At 44.6% G+C, this 27,085-nt stretch overlaps 1 protein-coding gene across 4 annotated transcripts in view; it reads right to left on the bottom strand.

Moving 5' to 3' along the window:
* The window catches only part of MOBP (myelin associated oligodendrocyte basic protein), a 49,172-nt gene that overhangs the window by 5,778 nt on the left and 16,309 nt on the right, over nt 1–27,085 (bottom strand). For 2 of the 4 annotated variants that reach the window (XM_040479859.1, XM_040479860.1), the window contains 3 exons: nt 18,056–18,265; nt 17,549–17,794; nt 5,328–5,535 (listed from right to left, as the gene is read on the bottom strand). In XM_040479859.1, the coding sequence (XP_040335793.1) occupies nt 5,496–5,535; nt 17,549–17,794; nt 18,056–18,261 (492 nt within the window). In that variant the 5' untranslated portion in view covers nt 18,262–18,265 and the 3' untranslated portion in view covers nt 5,328–5,495. Of the gene's footprint in view, nt 1–5,327; nt 5,536–17,392; nt 17,795–18,055; nt 18,266–27,085 lie in introns of those variants that run through there. The other 2 variants (XM_040479862.1, XM_040479861.1) reach the window with 2 other exon arrangements.

The raw sequence follows: 27,085 nt of genomic DNA, 5'->3' as shown, positions 1-27,085 counted from the left end.
TGGTGTACTTCAGAGGTCTCAGAAATAAAACCAAACCCAGGAAGATCACCAAGGAACTCCCGTCAATAAGAGGTCCCTGAAGCCAGGCTGGCTCCCATGGGACACTCCTTGTGAGTGACTGCCCCGGTACTCACTGCCCACTGTGCCATTCGCCTTTCTCCCGCTATGGAAGAGGCATGCCTAGGACTGAATTAGCTGTGAATGGGCCGCCACCTGGGTAACCTATGAGGTGTCAGGAAAAACTCACCCTCTGATCTGCAGGCAAACATAACTTCCTTGATGGAAAGTTACCAGAATGTCTACTGAGTCTCACACCCACTGAAAGACAGACTCCCCAACCCTCCTCGATGGCATGGTGATGGCGGCCACAGTAAGGGTATCTTCACTTCAGCATTAATCAAACAGATTTGCCTGGAGGTCAACAGGGGGCTGTGTGTGAACCACCACCTGGGCCAAGGGCCCATTTGCAGTATCTGTTAATATATCTGCCTTTAATAGTGGCCCTAGAGGCTTCATTAACAAAGGCTGGCCCAATATCTCTTACTTTCTGCAGGGAGGGTGGGTTTGGCTAGCGCTGATGCAAATCACTTCCTATCTTTATAAGGAACATCCGTCATTAATCAACACACGAAAGACTTCCAGCTGCCATCACCACCTTCTCAAGCGTGGACCCAGACACTCCCAAGCTTTCCTCCTTAGAAGGAAAGGAAACCTTAGAGACCTAGACCCTCTTGCTGTAAAAGTACCTTCTTTCGAGATCCTAGTTACTTGAGGTTATCTACTTTTCTCTCTACAAAATACTTACAACCTTTGGGTTCTAGAGGGAAGTGCACCAGCCTCTCAAGATTCGACCCCTGGACCTCGCAGCCCCCAGCTGTGGTTACGAATGGACTCTTGGGAAAATGAATGTGCTTCAAACTCCAATGTGAATATTACTTTGGTACTTAGATTTAACACTGTTTTAGAACTTAGTTCTATTGTGCAGAGATCTTTTTGAACCAAATGATTCAAATCTGATAGATATTTGATTTGCGATGAAGACCACCATTTACGCTATGGCTTCCCATTTTCTCCACTCTCCGCAAACCTATTTTATGTATTATTAATGTAGTCTATTTAGTTCACGTAGTTTATGCAACAGAAATGGATTTTTAGTACCATGTTGAATAGAATACTTTCACATAAATTTGCTTAAAAATAAAATACAGGTATAATTATCAAGACTCTTTGCTAATCTAGTACTTTTGCTCATCTGTACTTTGGATAAACCTAGCCAGTTGATCAAAGGTCAAAACACTCAACTTGGTGGTGGGTGAATTGTTGCCTAAAAGGAAATGTTGTGACTGAAATAGCAGTCAATTAAACCCAGACCTATGATGCAATGCCAAATAGTACACTCTTTGATTTAAAAAATCATATAGAAAGTCACTAGCATAATCATTTTACCAGTAGTTGATTTCAGTCATGACGGTGAAGATTGTCAGACTCTTTTATCCCAGTGCAACCCTTTATCTATGTGAAATTGGAAGTCAACATAGACCTTAAAATCTGCCTAGTCGATGTGGGGATGCAGATTGGAGCCACGTTGGCTCTACCTCCTTCTCATCTCATAACATGGCACCCCAAGCACCCCTAAGGCTCCATCAAACTCATTTTGGAAATTTCTAGATCGCAGCATGATAGCAAGAAGGCCAAGGTCATGGTTTCATGGCAGCCATTTACAAACACAAAACGCTATGTAGTATAGGATGGATGCATAGTTGATATTTAATAGAAAGAAGGTATTTTTATCACTACCCTTAACCAACACTCCTACAAGTGTGTACCTATGTTACAAACAAGAAGAGTGAGTATGCAAAATCTCTCCAAGTTGCAACTGCACACTGTACTGTTGGGTCAATGGAATCATCTTTATCCATTAAGAACACTTCATTTTATTTAAGCAGAGCTAATAAGTACCTGTTAATGGTATTATTAATGAGACGGAGACTTGTGCTATGGAGTCAGTCCAGAAGCCTCCCTGGACCCTTCCAGGCCTGAGTTTCTACATCTTTCTGGTGTTAGAACAGAGTCCAGATGGACATTCAGCAAATTACTGTCTCACAGCACAGCCCCATCTTGCTATGATTTGTCAGAATTTTTGCAGCTTCCCCTTGTGAAAGCTTCCTCGTGATTCTTTATTCCTTGAGAAGATTAGACTCTGCCTTTCTTTCTCCTATTCCTTCTTCTTCCATCTGAGACCATATGGGACTCAAGTTGAGGCCTAGGATTTACGTCTAAATATGAAGTTGTATGCAGTGACTTAGTGGCAAAATGTTGCTTTGAATTGTTAATTAATTGGTTAATTAGATTCCTCTGGCAAAGGGTTTTTTAAAAAAATATGTATATTTCAAAAGCTGGAGATGAAGTGATCTCTTTATAATTGTCTCCACCATCCTCATATTTCTGACCCCTGACACCACCACTAACCCCGTTGTGAAGAGGTCACTTTACCTCCAAGTTCAAGAGAAAATCAAAGCCACAGGCAGGAACTGCCCTCGAGCCCCTGCCGCTGACCCTGCCAACCCACCAGAATCTACACACTCCTTTTCTCCTTCCCCTTTTCCCACTGAAAAGGGACTCCTGCTACATGCCTGATCCCCTCACCTGTGCCCCAGATTCTCCCTCCTGCCTCCTCAGTTCTTGACTCAGTATTTCCTCCTCCTTCGCACACCTCTGCTGTTTCCTTCCTTCACCAAGCTCAAGTATCTCCTGAGTTCATGGGACACCCCAGCTACTGCCCTATGCCCTGCTTCCCTTCATGGTCACATCGCCTCCTATTTACTCCAAGAGCACCCTCAAATGTCACCAATGGTTCCTTGTTACTAAGTACAGTAGACACCTTTGACTTTTCAAAAGAATCTAAACTTCTGAAAAATCATTCCTATTTTAAAAAAACAACAAGCAAACATCTATTCAGTCAACAAGTGTTTATTGAGTTCCTCCTAGCGCTGGGAACTGAGGATGTGGCAGGGAACAGGTGTTGGTGGTCATGGAAGTTACATTAGGAGCAGAAGGACAGCCAAGCAGTAAACAAGCAAATAAATGAACAAGATAATTCCCGAGGGTGATGAGTGCTGTGAAGACAAACACAACTGACAAAACTAGAGTGACGAGATAGAGAGTAACTATGGAAACCACAGTGAGTTTCCAAGGGAAACATCTCCGAGATGATATTTGAGCTGAAGTCACCAGTGCAGAGATCTTGGACGAGAGCATCACAGGCAGAGTGCATAGTAAGAACAGACCCGAATGAGTATAAGCACTGAGTAGCTATGACAACATATTATTTACACATACAAAAGGAGACAAAAGAAGGAAGACAGGAAAGTGTGGTCTTGCTGGGTAGGCAAAGGGCTTCTGAATCACAAGTGGGGTGGGCCAGACCTGGAAAGGCAATGAGCCTTATGCCCTAGGGACTGGGTCATGGCTTCAGCTTCCCTCCACTGGCCTCCTAATAGAAAGCATTGGAGGGGTTGAGCTTGGATCTATTGCCTGTATTTCTCACCCTTCAGGCCCAACTTTAAAGTCAACAAACAAATTAGCCAAGCTTGGGCTTAAAACAAGCAGGGATGGCTTCTGGAATGTATCCCACTGGAGACTCAAGAGAGATGAGCCTTCTCCAACCCCTCTCCTTCCATCCCCCAGCTCTGAGGTGAGTAGGGAAAGTGATCCATGATGAAAGACTCTTTCAAAGCCACTGCCGGGCAAATGGTGGAACCCTAAGTCAAAGTCAGGTCCCTGAAGGGAATCTATTAGTGTTCAGTCTTCTCTCATAATCAGCTTCAGTGGTCAGGGTCCCCAGGGAGCACGGAACTGAAATGAGACTTGGAGGGTCTCTCTAGTATTTGTGCCTGGGAAAGAACATGAGAGCCCAAAACTATTCCCCCAAAGCCAAGTTTCCCAACATATACACAAACACACAAGCCAGTCCACAGGAAAGCAAGATGATCTGAAAGTCCTCCACTTAACCCAGGGGCAAACCCCACCAAGCATCTGTGTGTGTGTGTGTGTGTGTGTGTGTGTGTGTGTGTGTGTAGGGAACGTGATCTAACCAAGGCAGAGTCAGGGGATTATTTCCTATGTCCCTGATGGATATCCCATACTCAAGGTCAAAGTTCTTTCCACGAGTTTGGGGCTATAGATAGTGGGAGCAAATCAGAGATGAGAAATCAAACCCTAACCCTACTCCGTTACAATTGGTTTCAGACTTACACATATCATGGGATAACCTCCCACATAGGGAGAGAAGTCTTGGACTGCTTATCTACCCTAACTTCCTCTCCTCTCCCACACTTAATTCTCCTCTCCTATTTTGCCTGACCCCACTATAGTATGTGGAGGCACCAACCAGGGACAGCATAGAGGGATTCAGCCCTCCCCAAGAATTTGGGGCATTGTGGCCTGGAAACAGCAACTCTCTGAGTACCCCTTCTGGTCCTGTGAAAGGCCCTGGGGCCACCTGCTGGTGTCCTGAGGTGGGAGGGTGGGAGAGTGGCAACTTGGCCTCACAGAGGGGCCCTCTTAGCAGCCTGGTCTCCAGGAACCTTTGGGAGAGGGGCAAGGGTAAGTCATTGAGTGAGCCCAGATAACTTTCCCAAGGCTACAGCGAATTGAAGCAATTCGTTCTGAATCTGGGACTGTCCAGATGAATTGGACAAGGCTCAAAGGTAGTATCTGAGAGTGTATGCTCTCACCCAGGCAGGGATCAGAAGAAGGCATTCACAAATCCCTGTGTGAGGTTGGAGACAGGGGCCTGGGGAGTGGGAAGGAGCTACTTGTTCACAATGTTACTCTCAGCTCTGACACAGCACGTTGGCTGCTTCCGACATGTGGACTTGGACAACCCCTACCCTCCCTGGGAATTTCTTTGCACACCTGGTTCATCTGCTCACCTAATACCTTACTCAAAAGAACTTGGATCTTCCCCAGAGCTAACTGTGTCTCTGGCTGTGTGCCAGTGCGGGGAACTGATTAAGGAGGTCAAATGGGAACCCGAAGGCAGAGGGGAAGAGAGGAACCAGGCAGAGGATTAATTACAAAGAAGAAGGTCAAGGATCAAAAGTCAGATTAGGCAACAGGATGCCAGAGAGGGAGGAGAACAGAGGTTGGAGGACAATACAAGGGCTGTCACTTGACCATCCTGATCCAAAGACCTTGAAACCCTGTTCTCAGGGAGAAAAGACCGCAGCTGAGACCATAGAAGCCATGCACTGGGCTCTGGAGCCCGAGGGCCACTGCTGGGACCCGCCAACTGGAGCATGACGCACAGAGATGCCCCCTCTCACCTCCAGGCGGCCCCCGCACCGAGGGGCCTGTGGGCATCAGCTGTTGCCACATCAGCCGGTGTCTGTCCCTGCATCCTACTGGAAGCCAGATAACTTGCCCAAGGGCACGGGGGTCAAGAAGCAGTGAGTCCAGGTGCTGAGGTGGTCCATTCGCTTGAAACTGCGCCCTCACTTCTTCCGTGGGGTCGGCTTGCTCCTCCTTTTCAATCTGGTTTACAAAGAGAAACAAAATCCACAGTGTTGCTAAGTGATGAACACTCTCTGTGCTCAGTTAACATAATTGTGAATTTGTAGACTACCTTTGGGGTTGTTATTCTCCCGGGAAATCTAACCTTAATCTCCCTTTGCTTAATTTCCCAATTCTGGCAGCATCTGGCCAAAATAATGTAATTTTTTCCCCTGGCTCAGGCCAGGAAGAAGATATTCTTTTGAAGTTCTCCTACGTTTGTGTACAATAATTCTTGCTTTACACTTTAATCATTGCAGATAATTTTAAAATACATAAAGCCACAAAGGAAATCAAAATACCACTCCACTCCTAAAAAAAAAAAAAAAAAATCTAGTTTTACCGGCCAGAGACATAAAGAAATGAATGTATACATATATACACTTAGGGTATATGAACTCACATTATGAAATTGTGACCATATTGACATGTTCCTGTTTTGACGGGGAACAGACTGTGTTTCAAATAACACCACTAAAAACATTATAGGTGCAACTGGGCGGTTCAGTCCGTTAAGCATCCGACACTTGATTTTGGCTCAGGTCCTGATCTTGGGGTTCATGGGATCAAGCCCCACGGTGGGCTCTGTGCTAACAGCATGGGATCTGCTTGGGTTCTCTCCCTCTCTCTCCCTCCCTCTCATCCCTTCCCCTGCTTACTCTCTCTCTCTCTCTCTCTCTCTCTCTCTCTCTCGAAAATAAATAAATAAACTTACACACGTGCGCATGCACACACACATAAATATGTGGCTCTGGACAACAATTGCTTGCAAACTTGCTCTCCAACTGAGGGATTGCATTATATTAACCACAATTTATTTACACAGCAGAACTCTATGTGGCCACCTTGGAAATGAGGCCATGTCAAATAATTTCAGAACGTCACCAAAGTTCTTAATTTAAAAAAACCAAATGAGGAAGAAACCCCATCAAGATACGTGCATTAGGAATGTACAATACTTTCACACTGAAAACTAAGCTTATGAGAAACACAGCTCTTCCTATAATTTGGAGAGGGAGGGTTAAAAATCAGAAATAAAGTTCGTATTCAGGTGTTAATAATAACATTTTCCAAAACCTCTAATTACATATCAAGCTAACAAGGCTGGATACCGAGAAAAATAAACGAAGAAATACTCGGCCGGAATTCGTAGAATGAGAAGGCTGGAATGCATCCCTTGAAATTTGAGAAGAAAATCACTGTACACTTGCTGGATCGCCTGCATGCCCTTCAGACGGGGGACTGCCCGCTCATATTAGACCCCCCCATAAATCATGCCAGATACAAAACCCCGGGTGCTGGCAGTCATATGGAAGCCCACAGATCCCAGGCATCACCTGTGCAGGTCGCACTGCAACCAGCCACTGCAGCATCTTAGATGGTGTGAGCACCTAATTTTTTTCATTAGCACTCCACTGACAATGGCAGCCACACGGATGCCGCGGGGGATGGCCAGTTTGGGCAGCAATCGCCCCTGAGCTCCATTTCAACCAGAGGAAGCAACGGAATTAAGGAGCATCTGCTAGGGGCCACGATGAAGTGACACAATGTATCTATTAAATAACAGTTCTAATAACATCAACTTACCTGATAGGATTAGATGATGAACTAAGTCCTTCACAATGATAACTCACGAGGAAGATAACATCCTCATTTTACAGATGGGAAAAATAGAGCTTTCCAAGAATCACTTTGACGGAAGAGCTCAGACTCAAACCTCGTATCAGAGTCCTTGCCCCTCCCGCTGTGCTAGAATGACAGCTAGGTTGTATTTCCAGGTCTTATTCAGTCAATAAGATCAGCCAAGCCCTGAGTCAGACTCTGGGGATATAAGAGTTTCAGGTCCAGACTCAGGAACACTCCAGCAAGAGGGATGCACACTATTGGGTCTGAAATGTAGCAGTGGAAGGTTGCAGATGAGCCAAGGGGGGAGGTGGCCATCTGATCAGCCAGAAGTGTGAAGGCTCTTAAATCAAAGGGCTATGCAAAGGCTCCCTAGCATAATGATGATTCTGCAGACACAGGAGGGGACTTCTTTGCCTACATCAGATACTCTGCACCTCGTCCCCACTGACCAATTCACAATAGGAAAATAACAGGTAGTTATTACACAAGAGTCAAACCCTATATAAAATGCCCTAGTCATCTTCCTGTAGCACGGCTCTGAAGAATGAAAATTATAAAGACTGTCCACATAACTGATCATCTAATTTGGGCTCTAACTCCTTTTAGTAATCCAGAAAGCCAATTTGGCAAGGACTTAATCTTGTTAAACTATTTCTCCAAGAAGAAAATGTTCTCAGTGAAATAATAGTTTAAACCATACAAAAACTAGGCATACCTATTGAAAGGGGGATAAAAAAACACCTCTCTATTCACAGACAACATGATTGTCAATGGAGAAAATACCAGAATCTACCCCAGAAAAAAGCTATAATGAGTGAGTTTAGTAAGATCACAAGATACATGATCAATATACAAAAATCAATAATATTTTATATACTGGAAATGAACAATGGGAAATCGAAATAGAAAAAATATTATGTTAATAGTACCTAAAACATAAAGTGCTTCATTATAAAGCAAACAAAATATGTACAAGATCTATATGCTAAAACCACAAAACAAAAAGGATCTAAATGAGTGGAGAGATATATACTATGTTCATGTATTAAATATGGTTGCAATTCTCACCAGGTCGATTTATAAACTCAATACAATCCCATTCAATTCTACCAGGATATATTACGTAAATGGACACAGTGACCCTAAATTTTGTATGAAAAAGCAGAGGAACTAGAATAGTCACAACCAATTTCAAAACTAAAGCACAATGTTGGAGAATTCACATTAAACTGATTTCAATATTTACTATAATGCGACAGTAATCAAGTTGAAATTTGAAAGGAAAGATACATAGGTTAACAGAACAGAATAGGAAGTCCAGAAATAAACTCACACATTATAGTCAACCCATTTTTTACAAAATTGCAAAATTCATTTAGTGGAGAATCTTCTAAAAAAAAAATGGTCTTGAAACAATTGAATATCCATATGCAAAAAAAATTGAACTTCAATCCGTACTTCACATCATTTACAAAATATTAACTCAAAATGGACAACAATGTAAATGTAAACCTAAAGATTTAGATTTCTAGAAGAAAACATCGGAGAAAATCTTTGTGACCTTGTGTTAGGCAAAGAATTCCCACATACAATACAAGAAGCGTGATCTATAAAAGGAAAAAAATGATAAATTGGACTTCATCAAAATTAAACCTTTGGTTCTTCAAAAGACGTTGTTAAGAAAATGAGAAAGCAAGCCAAGCAAACCACAGACTGGGAAAAAATATTTGCAAAACATGTATTTGATAAATATATTAAATTTGATATATTTGCATATACAGTAAAATATATCCAGATATATTTTTTAAACTTCCAAAACACGATAACAAGAAAATAACCACCCACTTTCTAAAATGGCCAAAAGATTGAACACACACCTGACCAATACACAAATATCACCCATCTTTAGTGGATGATATATAAGTTCATTTAAAGATGCTCAACACCATTAGGCATTAAGGAAATACAATATTAAAACTACGATGAGATACCACTGCACACCTATCGGAGTGGATAAAGTTTTTAAAGCTGACAATACCAAGTGCTGACAAGCACGCAGAGCATCCCACGTTGCTAATGGGAATACAAAATAGTACAACCACTTTGGAAAACAATTTAGCAGTTAACATGTGGTCTAGCAATACCAGGTTTAGGTATTTACTCAAGAGAAAAGAAAATTTACACTCACATGAATGTTTACAGCAACTTTATTCATCAAAAATTGGAAATAACCTAAATATGCTTCAACTGGTTAATGGAAAACTATGATAGGCACATGCATATAATGGAATGCCACCCAGAAATAAATATGAAAATAGAACTGCTGATTTGTGCAACAAATAGTTCAATCTCTAATGCATTATGCTAAGTGAAAGAAGCCAGACTCAAGAGGGTACACACTGTATGATTCCATTTATATGACATTTTAGACTTATAAGACAAAACCGTAGGAACAGAAAACAGATTGGTGGTTGTCAGGGGCTTGGGGATTGACTGCAAAGAGGAAGTATGAGGGAAATTTGGCGGAGAGGGTGATGAAAAGACTCAACATCTTGATTGGGATGGTAGTTACATAATGGTGAGCAGAGAACTGTTTGCTGAAAAGGTCGACTTCTGCTGCATGCAAATTATGTTTCAACAAACCTTCTATATGTAGGGTATGTGTTTGGGTGGTGTATTTCACATATATACATGACACTTTTGGGGTCCATGGCTTCCTCCTTTGTCTGCATGCAGGTAACTTAACTATGACTGCGCAAAACTAACACTTAACAAGCTATGTGATTTTATGGGCATAATTCTACTTATGCCCAACTACCACTGCCCTGCTATGTGTTATTTTCCAGTGAGACTCAGCTGCCTGGAAACCGACATGGTGAAGACAGATGGCTGGATTCATCCAAAGTTAGAGTTTTTCCAAAAATATGAGACGGATATTCAGAGGGTAGGGGGGTGTAGGGTATTTTTAAAGAGATTAAAATGTTGAGCCACAGCTTCTAATTTGGAGAGGGAGGAGAGGGAAGAAAGGAGTCTGAATGGACATTTTTTCAGAGAAGAGATAAGATGACCAACAGGTACATGAAAAGGTGGTTAACATCACTAATCATCGGTGAAATGCAAGTCAAAACCACATGAGATATCACCCACACCTATGAGAATGGCTATTATCAAAAAGACTGGAAATAACAAGTGCTGGTAAAGATGTGAAGAATAGGCAACCTTTGTGTACTGTTGGAGGGAATGTAAATTGGCACAGCCACTATAGAAAACAGCATGGAGGTTCCTCAAAAACTCAAAAATAAAACTACAATATGATCCAACAATTTCATTTCTGGGTATTCATCCAAAGAAAATGAAAACACTAACTCAAAGAGCTATATGTAGCTCCGTGTTCATTGGCATATTATTTATAATACCCAAGATATGGAAACAGCCTAAGTGTTCATCAATGGATGAATGGATTAATAAGTGTTCATCAATGGATGAATGGATTAATAAATTTATATATACAATGGAATATCATTCAGCAATAAAAAAGAATGACTACCATTTGCAACAACATGGATATACCTTAAGGGTATTACACTAAGGGAAATAAGTCAGACAGAGACAAATACCAAGCTCATAGATAAAGAGAACAGATTGGTGGTTGCCAGAGGTGGAGGGTGGGGAGTAGGGGGCAGGAGAAATGAAAGAACTTGGGTTCCTTTTAGTTTCATAAATTGAATAATTTACAATACAATACAATCCTATACAATATAATAAATATAAAAATCAAACTACCTAGAGAACAAAAGGAGAGTCTGGTGAATGGAGAAGGAAAAACAAGGGTCAGAGCACTAGGGGTTCCTGGTGAAGTTTAAGAACAGTTGCTGTGGGAACGTTTGGCAAAGCAAACTGGAAGAAAAGAAGACTTGATGTGGAGTTGGATGATGCTGCTGGAGACTGTGGAGATGGTAACTGGTTTCCCATCCTGGAGAATAATCTCCATAAGAACAAAAGATTCATATGCAGCTCCATGGATCAGAGCTCAGCTAACCCTCAGTATTTTCCCCAGCCTGGTCTCTGGTTCTCAAAACTCTAACCTTCTCACCCACCCCCTGGCTCTCTCATCCTTGAGTAGGACTTGCCTTCATCTTAATGCTCACTAATGGGTCTTTCTCATTCCTTTGCAAAACCAAATGGCTTTTCCTGCTCCCATCAAAGGCCAGTCCCTCCACACATACTACGAAGGAGCCTTACTCTATCAACAATCTCCATGCCCCCTCTTTTGTTTCCAGTCTCATTCTCATGTCCATACCCCTTCCCATTGGCCCTTAATGTGCTCTAAGTTATAGGGGAAAAAAATCTAGAAGTAAAATTGGCAGTCATGTGTTAGGGGGGAAATTTGGAAGTTAAGATGGTGCTTAGCTTTTCAATGTGGATGCTGGGAGGGGCAATAGCGTTACTTGCTGAGATAGTAAATAAGGGGAAGAACAAGTCTTCGTGGGAAAGAAGTCAAGTGGAGATGGTTGGGTTTGACAACATCCAAGTTGATCTGCTGGGCAAATGGGCCCAGAGTTTAATGTCAGGACTCAAGTAAGGTTTGAAAGTCATCAGTGTGCCCATCATGAAAGAACAAAAAATTGCCCAGGCAGCAAGCTCAGGATAAAACCCGAGGATCCCAAGGTTTCACAATTAGCAGAAGAGCAAGGATTCACAACGGAGGCAGAAGAAAAGTTCACACGGTAAATTAGGAAATAGAAGGGTCATGGAAGGCAAGCGAGCAGAGAATTTAAAAGTTTTTTTTAATGTTTATTTATTTTTGAGAGAAAGAGAGAGAGAGAGCAGGGCAGGGGCAGAGGGGGAGGGGGACACAGAATTGGAAGCAGGCTCCAGGCTCCGAGCTGTCGGCACAGAGCCCAATGTGGGGCTCGAACCCACAAATAGTGAGATCATGACCTGAGACAAAGTCGGATGCTTAACTGACGGAGCCACCCAGGCACCCCTAAAGAGAGCAGAGAATTTAATGACTGAGTGAGTGAGTAGTCAACAAATTTGACAGACAGCACCATCGATATAAAGACTGGATTGAGCATTCATCTAGCAAAGCAACACAAAGACCACAGGGAAGCTGTTAAAGCGGGTGCTGCTAGTACCTGGCCTATGGCCCCTCGCCTTTACCACTGTGCACACTGGCTGAAATTCCAGATGCCTTTCTCTGCCTGTGGGCTCTTTCCTGCTACAGCAGCTCACTTTGCCATCTGCTTGGCAGGTCAGAAGTGTCAAGGAATTAACACTATCCTCAAAGCAGCATTAGTTGACCAATGACTGATGGCCTGGTGTATAAATACCCCAGCTCTTTCACCCCTTGGCTGGGAAAACTGAGTGCACGTCCTACGTTAGCAACTAGGGCTCCCTAGCAGGACTAAGCCCTGGGAGCCCACAGTGAGAACTGGTTTGATAACACACTCTCTATCAGCTGCTTCCCTTTCTGTCTCACTTCCCCGTTCCTCCAGCATTCCCTCCCCCCGCCTCCCCCCAAATGAACTGCTTGCCCGAGCATTGTTGCTTCTGGAGGAACCTGCACAGGAGAGATTTCAGTGAGGTGCTCTGGGAAGAATCAGGGCATAGTCAGTTGAGGAGTAAATGCAATTTAGAGAAGTAAAGGTGATAAATTTACGCTACTTTTTTTTTTTTAATTTGCCTGAGAAAAGGAGAGACCAGACAGGGCCAGAGGCGAGCTCAGTCATTATGAGACGACTGAGGATGTTTAAAAGCTAAAGCACTTTCTCTTGAGACCATAGAAAAAGGCTGAAGCTGTTGGGGAAGTGCAGCAAGACCCCGGAAGAAACACGAGTTGGGGGAGGAAGATCACGCAGATCACACATGAGTGGCAGAAAGGATTTAAAGACAGGGGTGCCTGGGTGGCGCAGTCGGTTAAGCGTCCGACTTCAGCCAGGTCACGATCTCGCGGTCTGGGAGTTCGAGCCCCGCGTCAGGCTCTGGGCTGATGGCTCGGAGCCTGGAGCCTGTTTCCGATTCTCTGTCTCCCTCTCTCTCTGCCCCTCCCCCGTTCATGCTCTGTCTCTCTCTGTCCCAAAAATAAATAAACGTTGAAAAAAAAATTAAAAAAAAAAAAAAGAAAGGATTTAAAGACAGATGCATATCCTGATAAACATGTTGGGGCTGGTGGAGGCAAACTAGTCTGGAGAGAGGCTGGTGCTCACCATTCATGGTGGCACCAATCCTTAAGGCTACGGGCTTCTCCTAGCTGTGCTCAGCAGCTGTCTGCAACCGTGGAGCCTTACTCTATCAACAATCAGCTGGAGGCTGGAGTAGTGCACGTAGGGCATCAACTTGATCTAGGTGAGGGATTTGTGGGATGAGCGTGGCCAGAGGATGGGCAACAATGGCATTAAGGTTGTTAGAGAGACTGGTTAACCATGCGCTGTATACTGGGGACATGGAACCAGGCAGGAGCTGTCCAAATGGAAGAGTACCCACAGCTCATGGGACCAGAGGCCTCTCTGGCTAACCCCGGCCTCCGTGAGAGCCTGCTCTGCTCAGGCACCATGCTATGGGGACGGCCACAAGGTGTAGAAGCCTGCTCCTGGACAGGAAGGGATCTATGCCTCAGGTAGAGCAAGACTCAAGAGTTCAGTCATCCAAACTCATAAAAGCAATGATGCAATCTGAGAGGCAGGCAGACCAGAGCCTGATCTGAGAGTTACCTTTCCCTAACTCCACTGTTACCTGGGAAATGGTAGATGCATTTCTGATTCTGTTTGGCTGATGAGCCCAAAAATAGATTGCCAGGGTGTAAACATTGGGATGTGATTAAGCATTAATACATGCCTGGGTGCGATTTTTCCACAAGCACGTAAGGAATAAATTCTTTCTAAGACATGAATACAAAGTCAATGCTTTTGCTTGTGTAAACTCAGGGAGGGCTCAGAAAAGGGACCAGAAGGGTTAGTTTGGCCAGTCCTGCACAAAGAAAGAGAAAATGGTCTGCGGTTTTCCAGAAGTACAAAATGGCAGAATATACCTCTTGGCATGAGGAAGGACAAAAAGAGGACAAAGTCATGTCGTAGAAGGGTCTGGAATAAACTTGGGTCTGCACACCTGAAAAGCAGGCAGATGCCCCTTATCTAACAGTCTGAACCTCAGCCCCAATACGTGGTTCTGTCAGTGCACACTCTCAGACCCTCAGAGTAATTGCTCTGGGTCAGCGCTCTTTGGAAGTAAGTCCTAGCTTGTCAAGTATGTAAGTATTTAGAATTGGATTATTGTTTGGCAGTCCTGATAACTCCAAACAAACTCAAAACTATACTATTATAGATAGATGGATAGACAGATAGATAGATACAGATATAGATAGCATGTAGTCATTCAGTGGGTGTGTTTGTCTTAACCTTTAGAAGCAATGCCCTGTCATGCCTCGGCCAAGACAGTGCATGGTCAATAAAATACCGAACCCTGCTTGCTTCAACTTGAGACTCAAAGCTAAAGCACCCTGTCTCCGAAAGACCAAATTCTGTGGAGAACCTGAGAGCCACTTAGAACCTTTACCCTCTAGCAATATGGTTGTCTTTCTTGGGCTTTGACTTTATCACCTGCTGAAGTGAGACAAGAGAGTGAAAAAGCAAGCTGGGGAAGGAGATGAACCAGGCAGGTGGGACCCCTGAATGTGGGCTGGGATAGAGACGCCGAGCTCAGCGTGGTTCCTGGAGGGAAGAACAACATCATTGAGGGAGGGGCCGCTCCTAAATCCCATCCGGGCAGCCAGACCAGGGGCAAACGTCATTTCCTTTGATTGCTCAGAGCTTGGTGCATTGCTGTGCACATGGTCTTGATGAATAAGCTAGAAAATACACGTGGGAAGAGATCGGTCCTCCAAGCTCCTGGTGTGCAGGGCCCAATGTGGTACAAGAAATTCTGTGAAAAAATGAGTCAAAGGCACACACAGCACTGCTCGAAGATGTGCACTTGGCCCCAGTCACTCACAGGCCACAGTGGCTTTCAGAGAACCGCAGGTTCTCCGCTCCCAAAGCAGAGCCCTGCGGGGCCAAAAGAGGCTTGGCCCAGGAAACATGTGTCAACCCTAAAGGCAAGGGTGACCTGTGAATCCTAAAATCTTGAGGAATTGAGAGTAGGCTAAATTAAGAGGGAGATGCCAGGGTTTCCTCCCATTAGATATGAAAATGTTCAGTCGGGCTGCAAGGAATTCTACCAGTCCTAAGTCTTGAATATTCTCTGGTTCTTGAGATCTACCCAAGGGGGTTACTAAGGATCCGAAAGGCCTTTGTCAATATCTTTTTTAACCTTTAAAGGTCAGAATTCAGGAGTGGCACCATTTCAGAAGGGAAGTGTGCTTCAGAAAATCTTTTTTTGAGCCTGTCTTTAAGTGCAGCTTAGTAGCTCTGCCTAAGAGTGAATTTTTTCCCCATTAACCTTCCTCCCACCCCTTTGATTTGGGACAGCCAACGAATGTCAACAGGGGGAATAAACTCGTGGCAAAGCAATGGCTCTAGTGCATCTCCTCAGGGAATCTGAGAAGGAAAAATGAGGATCTCAGGAAGGGTTCAAATGGCATATCCTCAGTGTTGTGGGACCCTATGAACAGAGGCTTGTGGGTCCTCCATCCCAGGGGAGTGACAATTGCTGAGGAGGCAAGGACAGCCTGATACCCACTGAGAACAGTTAACTGAGGGAAGCAAATCACACCAGCCTCTTGAGTTCCGCTGGGCAGAGACAGATGAACTTGGCGTTCATGGTCTTCCTCTCCTATCCATGTCCTGCTTGAACTCCCAGCCACCCAAGCAGCCATCACACAACTCACTACACATGGTGTGGCTTGAAGCCACCCCCGCAGATGACAGGCCTCGTACCCAATTGGTTTTCTCTACTTCTCACACTTCCTAACCACCTCCATATACACCTTACCTGGCCAGGCCCCCTGGACTCAGGCCCCTTGGGGGGCCCTCATTAAGGACTCGGTAACCCGGCACACAGCTTCCTATTCCAGAGTTAGATACTGGCGGGCTCTTACCTCCTTCACAAACTAATCTCACCCCATCTTGCACCTTCCTAATGCTCTCACTTTTAGTGCCACGCGTGTGGCCCCTTCCACATGTCTTTACTGCACATCACAGACAACGTGGGTCACTTATTTATGGATGACGTAGGTCAGCGCTTCTCAAAGGGTGGTCCGCATACCAGCGGTGTCGCTATGCTGGGGTGGAGGTGTTGCTTGTTGGAAAGGCAGATCTCCAGATCTCATGGGTCACCCAAGGAACTGGATTCTCTGGGGGGGGGGGGGGCGTCTTTAATCCGCTCCTCCGTGGATTCTTCTGCATAGTACATCGGTAAACAGCAAGTGACATGCACCCCGAGTAACAGGCTATGCAGAGTAAGGATGAGAATCTCAAACACAATTAACACCCGCCATTAACCTACAAAGCAGCTTCATTTCCACATATTAAAAGAACTAAACAATTGGCCTGCCATGCGTGTGGGCAGGGACTATATGGGAAATCTCTGTACCCTCCACTCCATTTTACTGTGACACTAAAACTGCTCTAAAAATGAAGTCTATTAAAAAACAAAAAGCTGACCCTCCTAAGATGAGACAGACAAACACATCTCTGCCTTACCTTCTCTCTGCATAGGCTCCTTTTTATTCTCTACTTACCCTAGCCTAACCTCCTCTGTGAAGCCCAGATGGGTCGAACCCTGTTCCAGGCTCCCATAGCCCCAGCGTACTTACTGATTATGACAACGTTAAGGTACATACACCCTACACTGTGACCAACTACTCCCTTGTTTCATCCTGGTGAGTCACAACCTGACTTGTTCACTGCCGTATCCCCATCCCCCCACCATGACATATGGAACTCTGTGGAATGCTATCAAGTTTGTTGGATGAGTGCGCGAGTGAATGGATGATGTTGCCGCTGAGATTAACAGCAGCTGAAGTGTGTCAGGGGGACGGGTGGATGAACTGGCTGAACCTCTCCTTTTCTACACGTGTGCAGCTATCCCTAGAGTCACTCTTCTTGTCTCTGAGGCACAGCAATGGAGGGCCTCATTTGCGTGCTCTGTTTCTGGGGTGGCTACTCTGAGTTTATACAGTAATCGGTTGCAGTCCTCTCGGACCAAAGAAGCAACAGCTACTGTCCCCTGAAGTACTACACCCACAGCTCGATGAGGAAAACAGAAGCCACACTAGGTATTTCAAACATGGGGATTTAATGCAGGGAATTGACACGGGTTGGGTAAGGCCAAGAGAGGGCCACTGAGGTAGCCCAGACGTTAGTAAACACAGGACGCAGCTACTAACCTTAGGGCTGGGGCAACAAAAGGGAAGAGATGGTGTTACCAGAACCTAGAAGCTTTGATGGGGGACCCCCCACGGCTGGTGCCCGGCCCTCTGTGGGGGCTGCTGCGCGGCGGCTGCTTGGACTTCTGAGGGGGGCGCTGCTTGGCTGGTGGTGGTCGGACCTCTGGGCGGGGGCGCGGTTGACGCTCGGACCTCGGAGGGGACCGTGGCTTGGCCGGTGCTCTGACCACCGCGGGGGGTGCCGCTGGCTGTTGCTTGGGCCTCTGAGGGGACGTTGCCCGGCGGCTGGTGCTGAGGGGGCCAAAAGAAGCTGGAGGCTGGAGCCGTGGCTCTCCTCTGCTCCTTAAGGGATGCTGACAGGAGCTGGAAACAGGGAGGCAGGCCCTGCCCCCCCCTCCCACCTTCCAATCGCCCTCCGGTACCTTCGGAACCTAACAGGGAGCGGACCGCAGGGCACTGGGGGAAGAGCGGCCCAGACTCGCGGAGCAGAGCAGGACGGGGCGTGGAGCCAGCGCCCAGCCGGATGCCCAGTGGGCAGTGCAGCCCACTTACCTGGTCTTCTGGCAGGCACAGCAGATCCAGTCCTCTTCTTTCTTCTGGTAGAAGCAGCCACTTCTACAGATGCTGTACTTCCGATCCACGATCTCCCGTTTGGAGTTGAGGAAGGTGAATGGCGGGCAGCAGTGTATGCTGAAGTGCTCCGAAAACTTCTGGTTCTTGGAGAGTCTGGGGCCCTCCTTAACCGTTTTCTGACTCATCTCACTAGAAGTCATTGATGCGAGGAGAGGTGGGGAGACACGAAACGGCACGTCAGTGGGGAGCTTTCTACTCCAGGAGCCTAGCGCCGGCCATTCCCGCGGTCCAAAATTCACATTCAGCCTCGTCCTACACCCTGAATCTGGAAGCTCAGTTTCTGGCCCGGCTCTACAGATAGGGATTCAGGGCTTATTAATTTTTTATTGGCCTACTTTTCAATCATGTTTTCCGAAAACGGACACTTTTTAACTTACGTGTCAATGACCCGTTTAGGATAGGAAAAATATTACAAAACCAAACACGCTTGTGGAAAAATAATATTCTAGGTTTCAGAAAGACCTTTTCTTTAAAATAATGATAATAATAATAATAATAGGGTGGTACTAAAACCGTGGTCTCTGTTCATACAAAAAAATACTACACGGTCATGAAAAAGAACAGTTGCCATGTTTCCATCTCATGAACACAATGTTGAACCAACAAAAGGCTGAACACAACGAATATAAGCTGTATGATTCGATTTACATGAGGCTCAAAAACAGGGAAAGCTTAGTCTACAGTGCTAGAAATCTGAACATAGCTATGTTTGGAGAAGGTGAGGTCTGGCTAGGAAGGGGCATCAAAGTGCCAGCCGGGGGCAGATGTTCTGGGTCTTGATCTAAGAGGTGATTGCTTGGGTGCGCGTGTATGTACAAATTCAGTGAGCTACACACTTAATTTTTGTGCATCTCACTATTTACTTGGGTTAAAAAGAAAGAGGAGAAGGAGGAAGATGGGGAGGAGGAGGAAATCAAAGAGAAGTTTGAGTCTTGGAAAAAACCTCCCAAACAGAGGTAAAAAATTGAATCACTACAACACCCTTTTGGACAAATGCAGTAAGTGTCCCACCTAACACCACAACACTGTAGCACGCAGGACATGTAAATGACTATTAATCAATTAAGAGTCAACAAATACACACGGTGACATGCATATATTAGACACTGAGAAAGTCCTTGCTCTCAACAAACCCAAGGTCAAGGTAGACACACAGCTGTGCCATCCGTAATTACAAACTGTGATGGTGATCAATAGACGTATGTACAAAGGTCGAGGGAAGCACACTGAGAGGGGATGAATTGTTTGAAGACAGAACAGATGATCTGGGTTTTAAGGATGAATACATTAAAAACAACTGCGTTACTCTGAGGGGATATGTTCATTGTTTCAGGACATTCATGTGGAAGGTGGGTGGGTATCCAAAACACAGCAGCTACAGCCGCCATCTTGAGAGTCCCTCACCTCTGGAAGAAGCCCAGCCTTGGGAATGGATGTGATGAGTAGGAACTGAGCAAGAAGCCAGGCCAGGGAAGGCTCCCAGGAGGGGTAGTGGGCCTACCTTCACACTTCAGGGAGAGGGGCAAGGGAAGAAGGAACAGCAGAGGCAGTCAGAGAGGTGGGAGGAGTAGCAGCCTCTTAGAAGAGAAATTTCCAAATTTGCAGAGGAGATGGGCAACAGTTCTCAAAGAAACCCTTTTGGTGCAAACAGGCATTTTTAGAACAATGAGAAACTGAAGTTGATTTTTAGGGTCTGATTCATTGTAAAATCCTTAAAGACGTGCCAAATCCTTACCCAAACCCTACACAATGTGGCAAAAAGTTCAGCCCAGGGTTGAAAATAAAGAAACACTGCAAGACTAACCTGTAGGAGTCATTTCTTTTCACTCCTGGCACATGGAGACAATGTTATCCGGCTTTTCACAGTCAACCCAGACACCCCCCCCCCCCAATTCCTCCAGCTTTCTGGAATCCTCTTTTCCCAAAAGGGTCAGGTATTCAACACAAACAGCAGAAAATCTAGCACTTGCCCCAGATTTTTAAGAATGACTGGCATGGGGTAAAAGGGGGACTTAAAATCTCTTGTGACTCTGAGTCTCCGCTCTGACTGAACTCTCAATTCCTACCCACCTGACGTGATACCTTGGCCCACCCCATGCCTGTCCAGACCCGCACCCAGCCATTTCTTCCCCCAGCACATCAAAGGAAATTTTTTAAATTCTCATTCCGTGACTTTTCTCACCCTCTGCCTTCCCCAACCATGTCCAGCAGGGGGCAGCCTCACCTCCTGCTACCCTCCGCGTGTGATTCCCTAAAGGAAAAGAGGTTCTCTTCCGTGGAACCTTGACATTCTTCCAGGGCAACCAGCTGAAAATCCACCCCCCCCCCCTTTACCTTAGTATAATATTTATAGTCTGTGGAAAGGCTCTGGCTACTATTTCTCCTGTAGTGGAAATGCAGCGTTTAGCTGGGGTACGTGATTAATTGCGTATGCGCACTGCGTCTCCAACTCTGCCCGCACCATGTTCCAGTTCAGGAATGTTGAACCCCACACGCTAAGCAACAGCAATACACACGCGAGTCATTCTTTCCCAACACTCCAGGCTTACTAGTATATTAGTTATAACCACAAATAACAGCACAGGAAAGAACTCACATTTACTGAGCACCCATTGTATGGTGGTTGCTTTCTATACTTTACCTCCTTTTATAACATGGGCATTATCACCAACAAACTAAAGACGGGAGAAGCTAAAAATCATGACCAACTTCATAAAGCCAGAAAGAAATAGACAGGGGATATGAATCCATGTCTGTGTGACCCCAACATCCCTGTCCTTTGACGAGGTCCAACACTATCTGTGCCTTGCTGTGCTCAACCCTCCTCTCCCCCAAAACACTGGACCTTGGGGGGCTGGAAATGGGCCAGAGAATGGGATAAGGCTGCATAGATGCAAGGGTCTGTGTCTTGGGGTGAGAAAGACTGTAAGTTGGGAAAACAGCTTACCGAAGAAGGAAGGATAGAGACTGGGCTTGGGGACATCACACAATATGGCGGCCTAGACCTCCCTGCCAGAGCAAGAAACACATGATGGAGCACTGGGATGGAAACCCCTAGTGTCCTGAAGACAGTGTGTCCCACGGGTGCTTCCTCTGCCCTTCCCCAATTGGCCCCTTAATGGGTTTTAAAATTTATATTTACTGTTGAAAATTAGAAAACTTGGATGGATAAAAATAACGAAAATCCCATAGTTAACCACTTACAAAATATTTGGACATTTTTTTATTTGGTAATATTTAGAGATAAATATATAGTTAATAAAAAGCAGGACCATACCTTACATACTCTGCAGATTTATATACCTGGAAAATCATCCATTTTAAGTTTTACAGATATACACATTATTTATAGTATTCTTATGCTTTTTAAATCTGTGATAAATTTTATAGTTACAGCCCCCTTTATAGTTCATATCATTTATTTGCATCTTGTCTCATTTTTCTTAATTCATCTTGCCAGTAGTTTTCCTACTATGTTATTCTTTTCAAAAACAAGCTCTTGGTTTTCTTGCTTGTCTTTGCTCTTTTTAATTTTTTTCTAGTTCATTTCTGTAGGGATATATTATTTTCTTCCATTTTTTTCTAGGTTTATGTCCTTGGGTCTTTTTTTTTTTCCTATATTCTTTTTTTTTTTTTAATGTTTATTTATTTTTAAGTAATCCCTACACCCATCATGGGGCTCAAACTCATGACCCTGAGATCAAGAGTCACATTCTCTTCTGACTGAGCCCACCAAGCACCCCTCTCTATTCTTGAGTCAAACATTTCTCACATAGGCTTTTAAACGGCTACAACTTTCCCAGTAAGTACAACTTTAGCTGGATACCACGAGTATTACCTTAAGCCATTTTCACTTCATTTTAAATATGACTGAGTTCTTTGATTCATCCATTGTTTTTAAAAATCTGTTGCAAAATTTCCAAGTGTGCATTGACTTCTAATTTTAATGCATTCTAGTCAGGGAAAGTGGTCTGTATGATAATGACTCTTTGATAATTGTTGAGATTTGCTTTATGACCTCGTTCATAGTCAGTATTTTTAAATGTCCCACATGTGCCTGAAAGGATTGTCTTTTCCAGAACAATTTGGAATTATCTATGCTTGGGCACAGCAGCCATATTGGACCATGGCTCAGCCCGACAAGGAAGCCATGTTGAGGAACACAAAGCCTCAAGGAGCCTGGGTCTGAGGACCGTGGAGCTGCTGTTCTAGGCCTGACTCTCAAACACTGAACATCTTTTACATGAGAGACAAAGTTGCATCTCCTTTAAACCACTATTATTTCAGTTGTAAGCGGGTACAATTCAAATTAAAATGCTCAGTTTCCTCACCTAAAAGAGGGTGTCTTGTCCATGTAGGCTACCATAACAAGATACTATAAACTGGGTGGTGTACAAACAACGAAAAATTATTTCTCAAAGTTCTGGAGGTTGGGGAGTCCAAGATCAAGTTGCCAGCAGATTCCATGTCTAGCGAGAAGCCCCCTCCTGGTTCAGAAGTGGCATTTTTCTTGCTGTGTCCTCGTGTAGTGGAATGAGCAAGGGAGCTCTCTGGGGTCTCTTGTATGAGGACTCTAACTCCATTCATTAGGGCTCCAACCCTCATGAAGTTCTTCCCAAAGGTCTACTCCTAACACAATCACATTGGAGATTAGATTTCAACATATGAATGTGGGGGGACACAAACATTCAGTCCGTAACGGAAGGGAAGAACAAATAATAATAATGCTTAAGAGATGCCTGGCCGGCTCAGTCAGTAGATCCTGTGACTCTTGATCTCAGGGTGGTGAGGTTAAGCCCCACGTTGGGCATGGAGCCTACGTAAAAAGTTTTTTTTTAAATAATGCTTAAATCAGCAGCCCTTTGAAGATAATAAATAGGAAGAGAACCTAGCACTGTACCTAATGCAAATAATTTGCTTAATAAGTTCCATTTCCCTCTCCCGAGAATTCCTTCGAATGGTCTAATTCTACGACTTTGTCAGACACATTCTCTAAGAATCTCAATGTGTATCTCTGATGACATTTAGTCCAAACATGAATTACATCTTTACTGACATTAGTGGCTAATGGCAAATCTTTATAAACACTACACGATGTTTTCACAAAAGGTATCAGCTACTTGTGGGGCGCCTGGGTGGCTCAGTCCATTAAGCATTCGACGTTGCAGCTCAGGTCATGATCTCACAGTCCATGAGTTTGAGCCCCGCATCAGGCTATGTGCTGACAGCTCAGAGTCTGGGTCCTGCTTCGGATCGTATGTCTCCCTCTCTCTCAGCCCCTCCCCCACTTGCACTCTGTCTCTCTGCCCCCCCCAAAACATTAAAAAATAAATTTAAAAAAACATTTAAAAAAAGATATCATCTAATTGCACAGCAAAGATAATATGAACTATCTGGCAGGATGAAGAATTTTCATTCAAAACTGTAAAATATTGTCTCAAGGCTTTCCAGATGTTTCCACATACTCTAAAACTAAAGAGGAGGGAGTGCCTGGGTGGATCAGTTGGTTGAGCAACCGTCTTTGGCGCAGGTCATGATCTCCCAGTTCATGGCTTTGCACTGGCAGTGCAAAGCCTGCTTGGGATTCTCTGTGTCCCTCTCTCTTTGCCCCTCCCCTGCTTATGCTTTCTCTCTATATATCTCTCAAAAATGAATAAACATTAAATTTTTTTTAAAGAATAAAAGAGGAGGGAAAGTAAGACAGGTATTTGAAGAAGAAGAAAAAGGAAAGGAAGGAGAGGAACCAAAGAGAGGGGAACAAGAAACCGCCCCCCCCGCCCCTGCCACTATTTATTGACTACCTGCTATGTCCCAGATGCTTTATAGCCATCATTTCTAATTTCCAAAGTAACCCTTCTAGCTAGTCCCTACTTAACCCATTTTAGAGATGAAGAAATCAAGGCCTGAAGAAGTAAGCTCTCCAAGATCATATAATACTACTAATAATAAAATAGCAAACTCATTTCTGTCCATTTGACTAGTTGACTGCCAATATCCACTCTTCCCTTCAGTAAGAAACCTGGATTTTGTTTGGCACCCTAATAATGTCGAGTTAAGTACATACAACTGTGTGATCACACTGTAGCCAATGAGATATAGACAAAAGTCCATGAAGAACGTGACCTTTCTTTAATAATAAGCTTTATTCAAGAAGGGACTGCCCCCTGGTGAATGCATTCAGCCCAACTCAGCTGTTCCCCCGTTCCCAAGTGGTAAGATTATTTCAAGCCCTTGGACCTTGGTCCATAGGGCTCCTTCCCGCTGCTTCCTACCCACCCAACAATTACACAGCAAAACACCTCCATCATCTTTGCTCAAAAGCAAGTCACTCCGAAACTTTGCAGAGCCTTCCCTTCCCCCAAAAAGAAATGATAGCTTCTCCCTCTTTCCAGCGCCAACTTTGTGTGCTATACATAATTTTAAGAAAGCATCTGGAAATTTTATGTTACGCCTGCTTCACCACCTCTTTAAATTTTCTGTCCTTGGAGGCTTGTTCAATGCCTGATTCAGAACAGGTGTTCAGTTGATACTTGATTAAAATGAGAGAATGAATAAGGACATTTCTCACAAGTGCTGCCTGTCCCCCAATGCTCTTTAGCAGTCCCCTCGTCCCCGCAGGGACCTCTGCTCTGGCTCAGGCAACAGAATCTGTTCGATGAGAAGGGCAACACAGGAAGGGACCCTTCCACCTGACCTTGAAAGTTATAAAACTGGGCTCTTTAGAAAGAGCATTTCCAAAGACTCTGTGAACCTGCTACATCTTTTCTTAATTCATGCAAATTAATTAGCAAGCTTTAGCCAACACACACATTTAATTACACATCTTAGAGATGGCACTAGCATCTCTGTATTTAAGCATGTGTTTAAACATGGCTTCACTTTTCCCTAAGGGGACTGCAGGTGGCTACTAGGACCTTAAACGTAAGTAACATGGATTTTCTTGGATGGAGCTAGAGTGCATTATGCTAAGCAAAATAAGTCAATCAGAGAAAGACAAATACTCATATGTGGAATTTAAGAAACAAAACAGATGAACACATAGGAAGGTGGGGCGGGGGGAGAGAAGAGAGGGAAACAAACCACAAGAGACTCTTAATGATAGAGAACAAACAGGGTTGCTGGAGGGAGACAGGTGGGTGATGGGCTAGATGGGTGATGGGTACAAAAGGAGGGCACTTGTGATGAGCACTGAGTGTTGTATGCAAGTGATGAATCACTGAATTCTACTCCTGAAACCAATATTGCTCTGTATGTTAACTAAAATTTAAATTTAAAACATAGATCCAAAAACTAAAATGGATTTCAGGGGCGCCTGGGTGGCTCAGTTGGTTAAGCATCTGACTTCAGTTCAGGTCATGATCTCGCAGTTTGTGAGTTCGAGCCCCGCGTCGGGGTCTGTGCTGATGGCTCGGAACCTGGAGCCCGCTTCACATTCTTTGTCTCCCTCTCTCTCTGTCCCTCCCCTGTTCGCACGCTCTCTCTCTCTCTCTCTCTCTCAAAAATAAACAAACATTAAAAAAAATTTTAATACTTAAAAAATTAATAAATAAATAAAATGGATTTTCTTCCTCCCATCCATCTGCCCTTCCTACCATGTTTCTTAAAAGAGAATTGTAGGTATTTAATAGAAGTGGAATGTCGCCCTTGTCCCAGGCCGTCCCTCTGGCAAGGAAAGACAATGCAAGTAGTGAGCTGACGTGGCAGCACAGGAAGTCAAATGTGGAAATGGGTGCAGGCTCTGTGAAGAGTGGACACAGGTCAGCACTTGGGAAACACACTAGTCCTTCACTTCTTAGCAGTCAGATCCTCAGAGCCATGAGCAAAGATCTGCACTTATCTTGTTTAAGGAACTCAACGTGCGAAGCACAGGAAGCAAGCCTTCACCCTGATCATCTAGGGCAGGAAGCCCATGTGAGAACAATACTCTGGCTTCAGATATCAAGACTCCAAAAGGGAGACAATGATCCGTCCCAAGGACTTAATGTGTCATATGGATTAAGGAATGGGATGTTTAATATGCGCTTAGGGAAAATTTTTCATTAAAAAACGAAGCAAGAAATTCTTAATTTATTTAAAATCAGCTCTCTTGTATCCCCCAGAAAGGACTTTTTTCATCTCACTATAATGGCATAATTGGTGTAGCTGTATTGGCTGGGAAAGAAGAGAGAAAACTAACTTCTGAATTCATTCCACCGTGATCACTTCTGGCATAAATTATCTCTTCCTAGTAAGTGGTCAGTTAAAGTTCAGCTCCCGGGCAGAACTATTCCCCACCTCCCTCTGATCCTTCTCATGGTGGATAAGGGTACAGGGAGGCTGACGGTCCTCATGGTGGCGAGGGAAGGGGTGGCTGGTCTGGGTAGTGTCCTCGTCTGCTAGCCATGGGGTGCCATAGCATTAATGACACAAGTTACTGCTGATCCCACCAAGCCACTGCTCATCAGCGTCCCTGCTCAGTAACCCCCTATTCTGGTCGAGCTGAACAGGTGGACCTCTCAGCTTCTCCATGTCTACTCAAGGTAACTCCTGGTTCCCATGCATGAGCTACAGGTGGGGAACGGAGAACCCTATCTTGGGGCCATTGGCCTAGACAGCTCCCCAGCACTCACTCATGGGCCACATTGGACATGGCTGATGGCAGGCCTCTCCCAGAGACTTGAAGCCTCTCCTCACTGTTCCTGTGTGTCAGTAGGTCCTCCCCATCCCCCCCCCCCACACACACACCCCACACGCATACACACAATTTCACACCTATCTGGACCTTTCTACGACACCCTACCACGTCCCCTGCTATGATTCTCAGGTTTCATCTGGAGAAAAGAGAAAACATGAATCCTTAACTTTCCCTCTCTCCCCCAACCTTGAATAAGCTTCACAAGGTGAAGAGTTCCTGCAGATATTTGCAAAGTGGAGAAGGCTTGAGCAAATAAGGACATATTCTTCCTAGAC

This window comes from Herpailurus yagouaroundi, unplaced genomic scaffold, assembly GCF_014898765.1.
Source record: "Herpailurus yagouaroundi ecotype Mexico unplaced genomic scaffold, PumYag 159, whole genome shotgun sequence".
In the NCBI taxonomy this organism is placed as follows: domain Eukaryota; kingdom Metazoa; phylum Chordata; class Mammalia; order Carnivora; family Felidae; genus Herpailurus; species Herpailurus yagouaroundi.
Note: the sequence above shows the minus strand (reverse complement) of the source record. Positions and strands in the feature narration are given on the sequence as shown.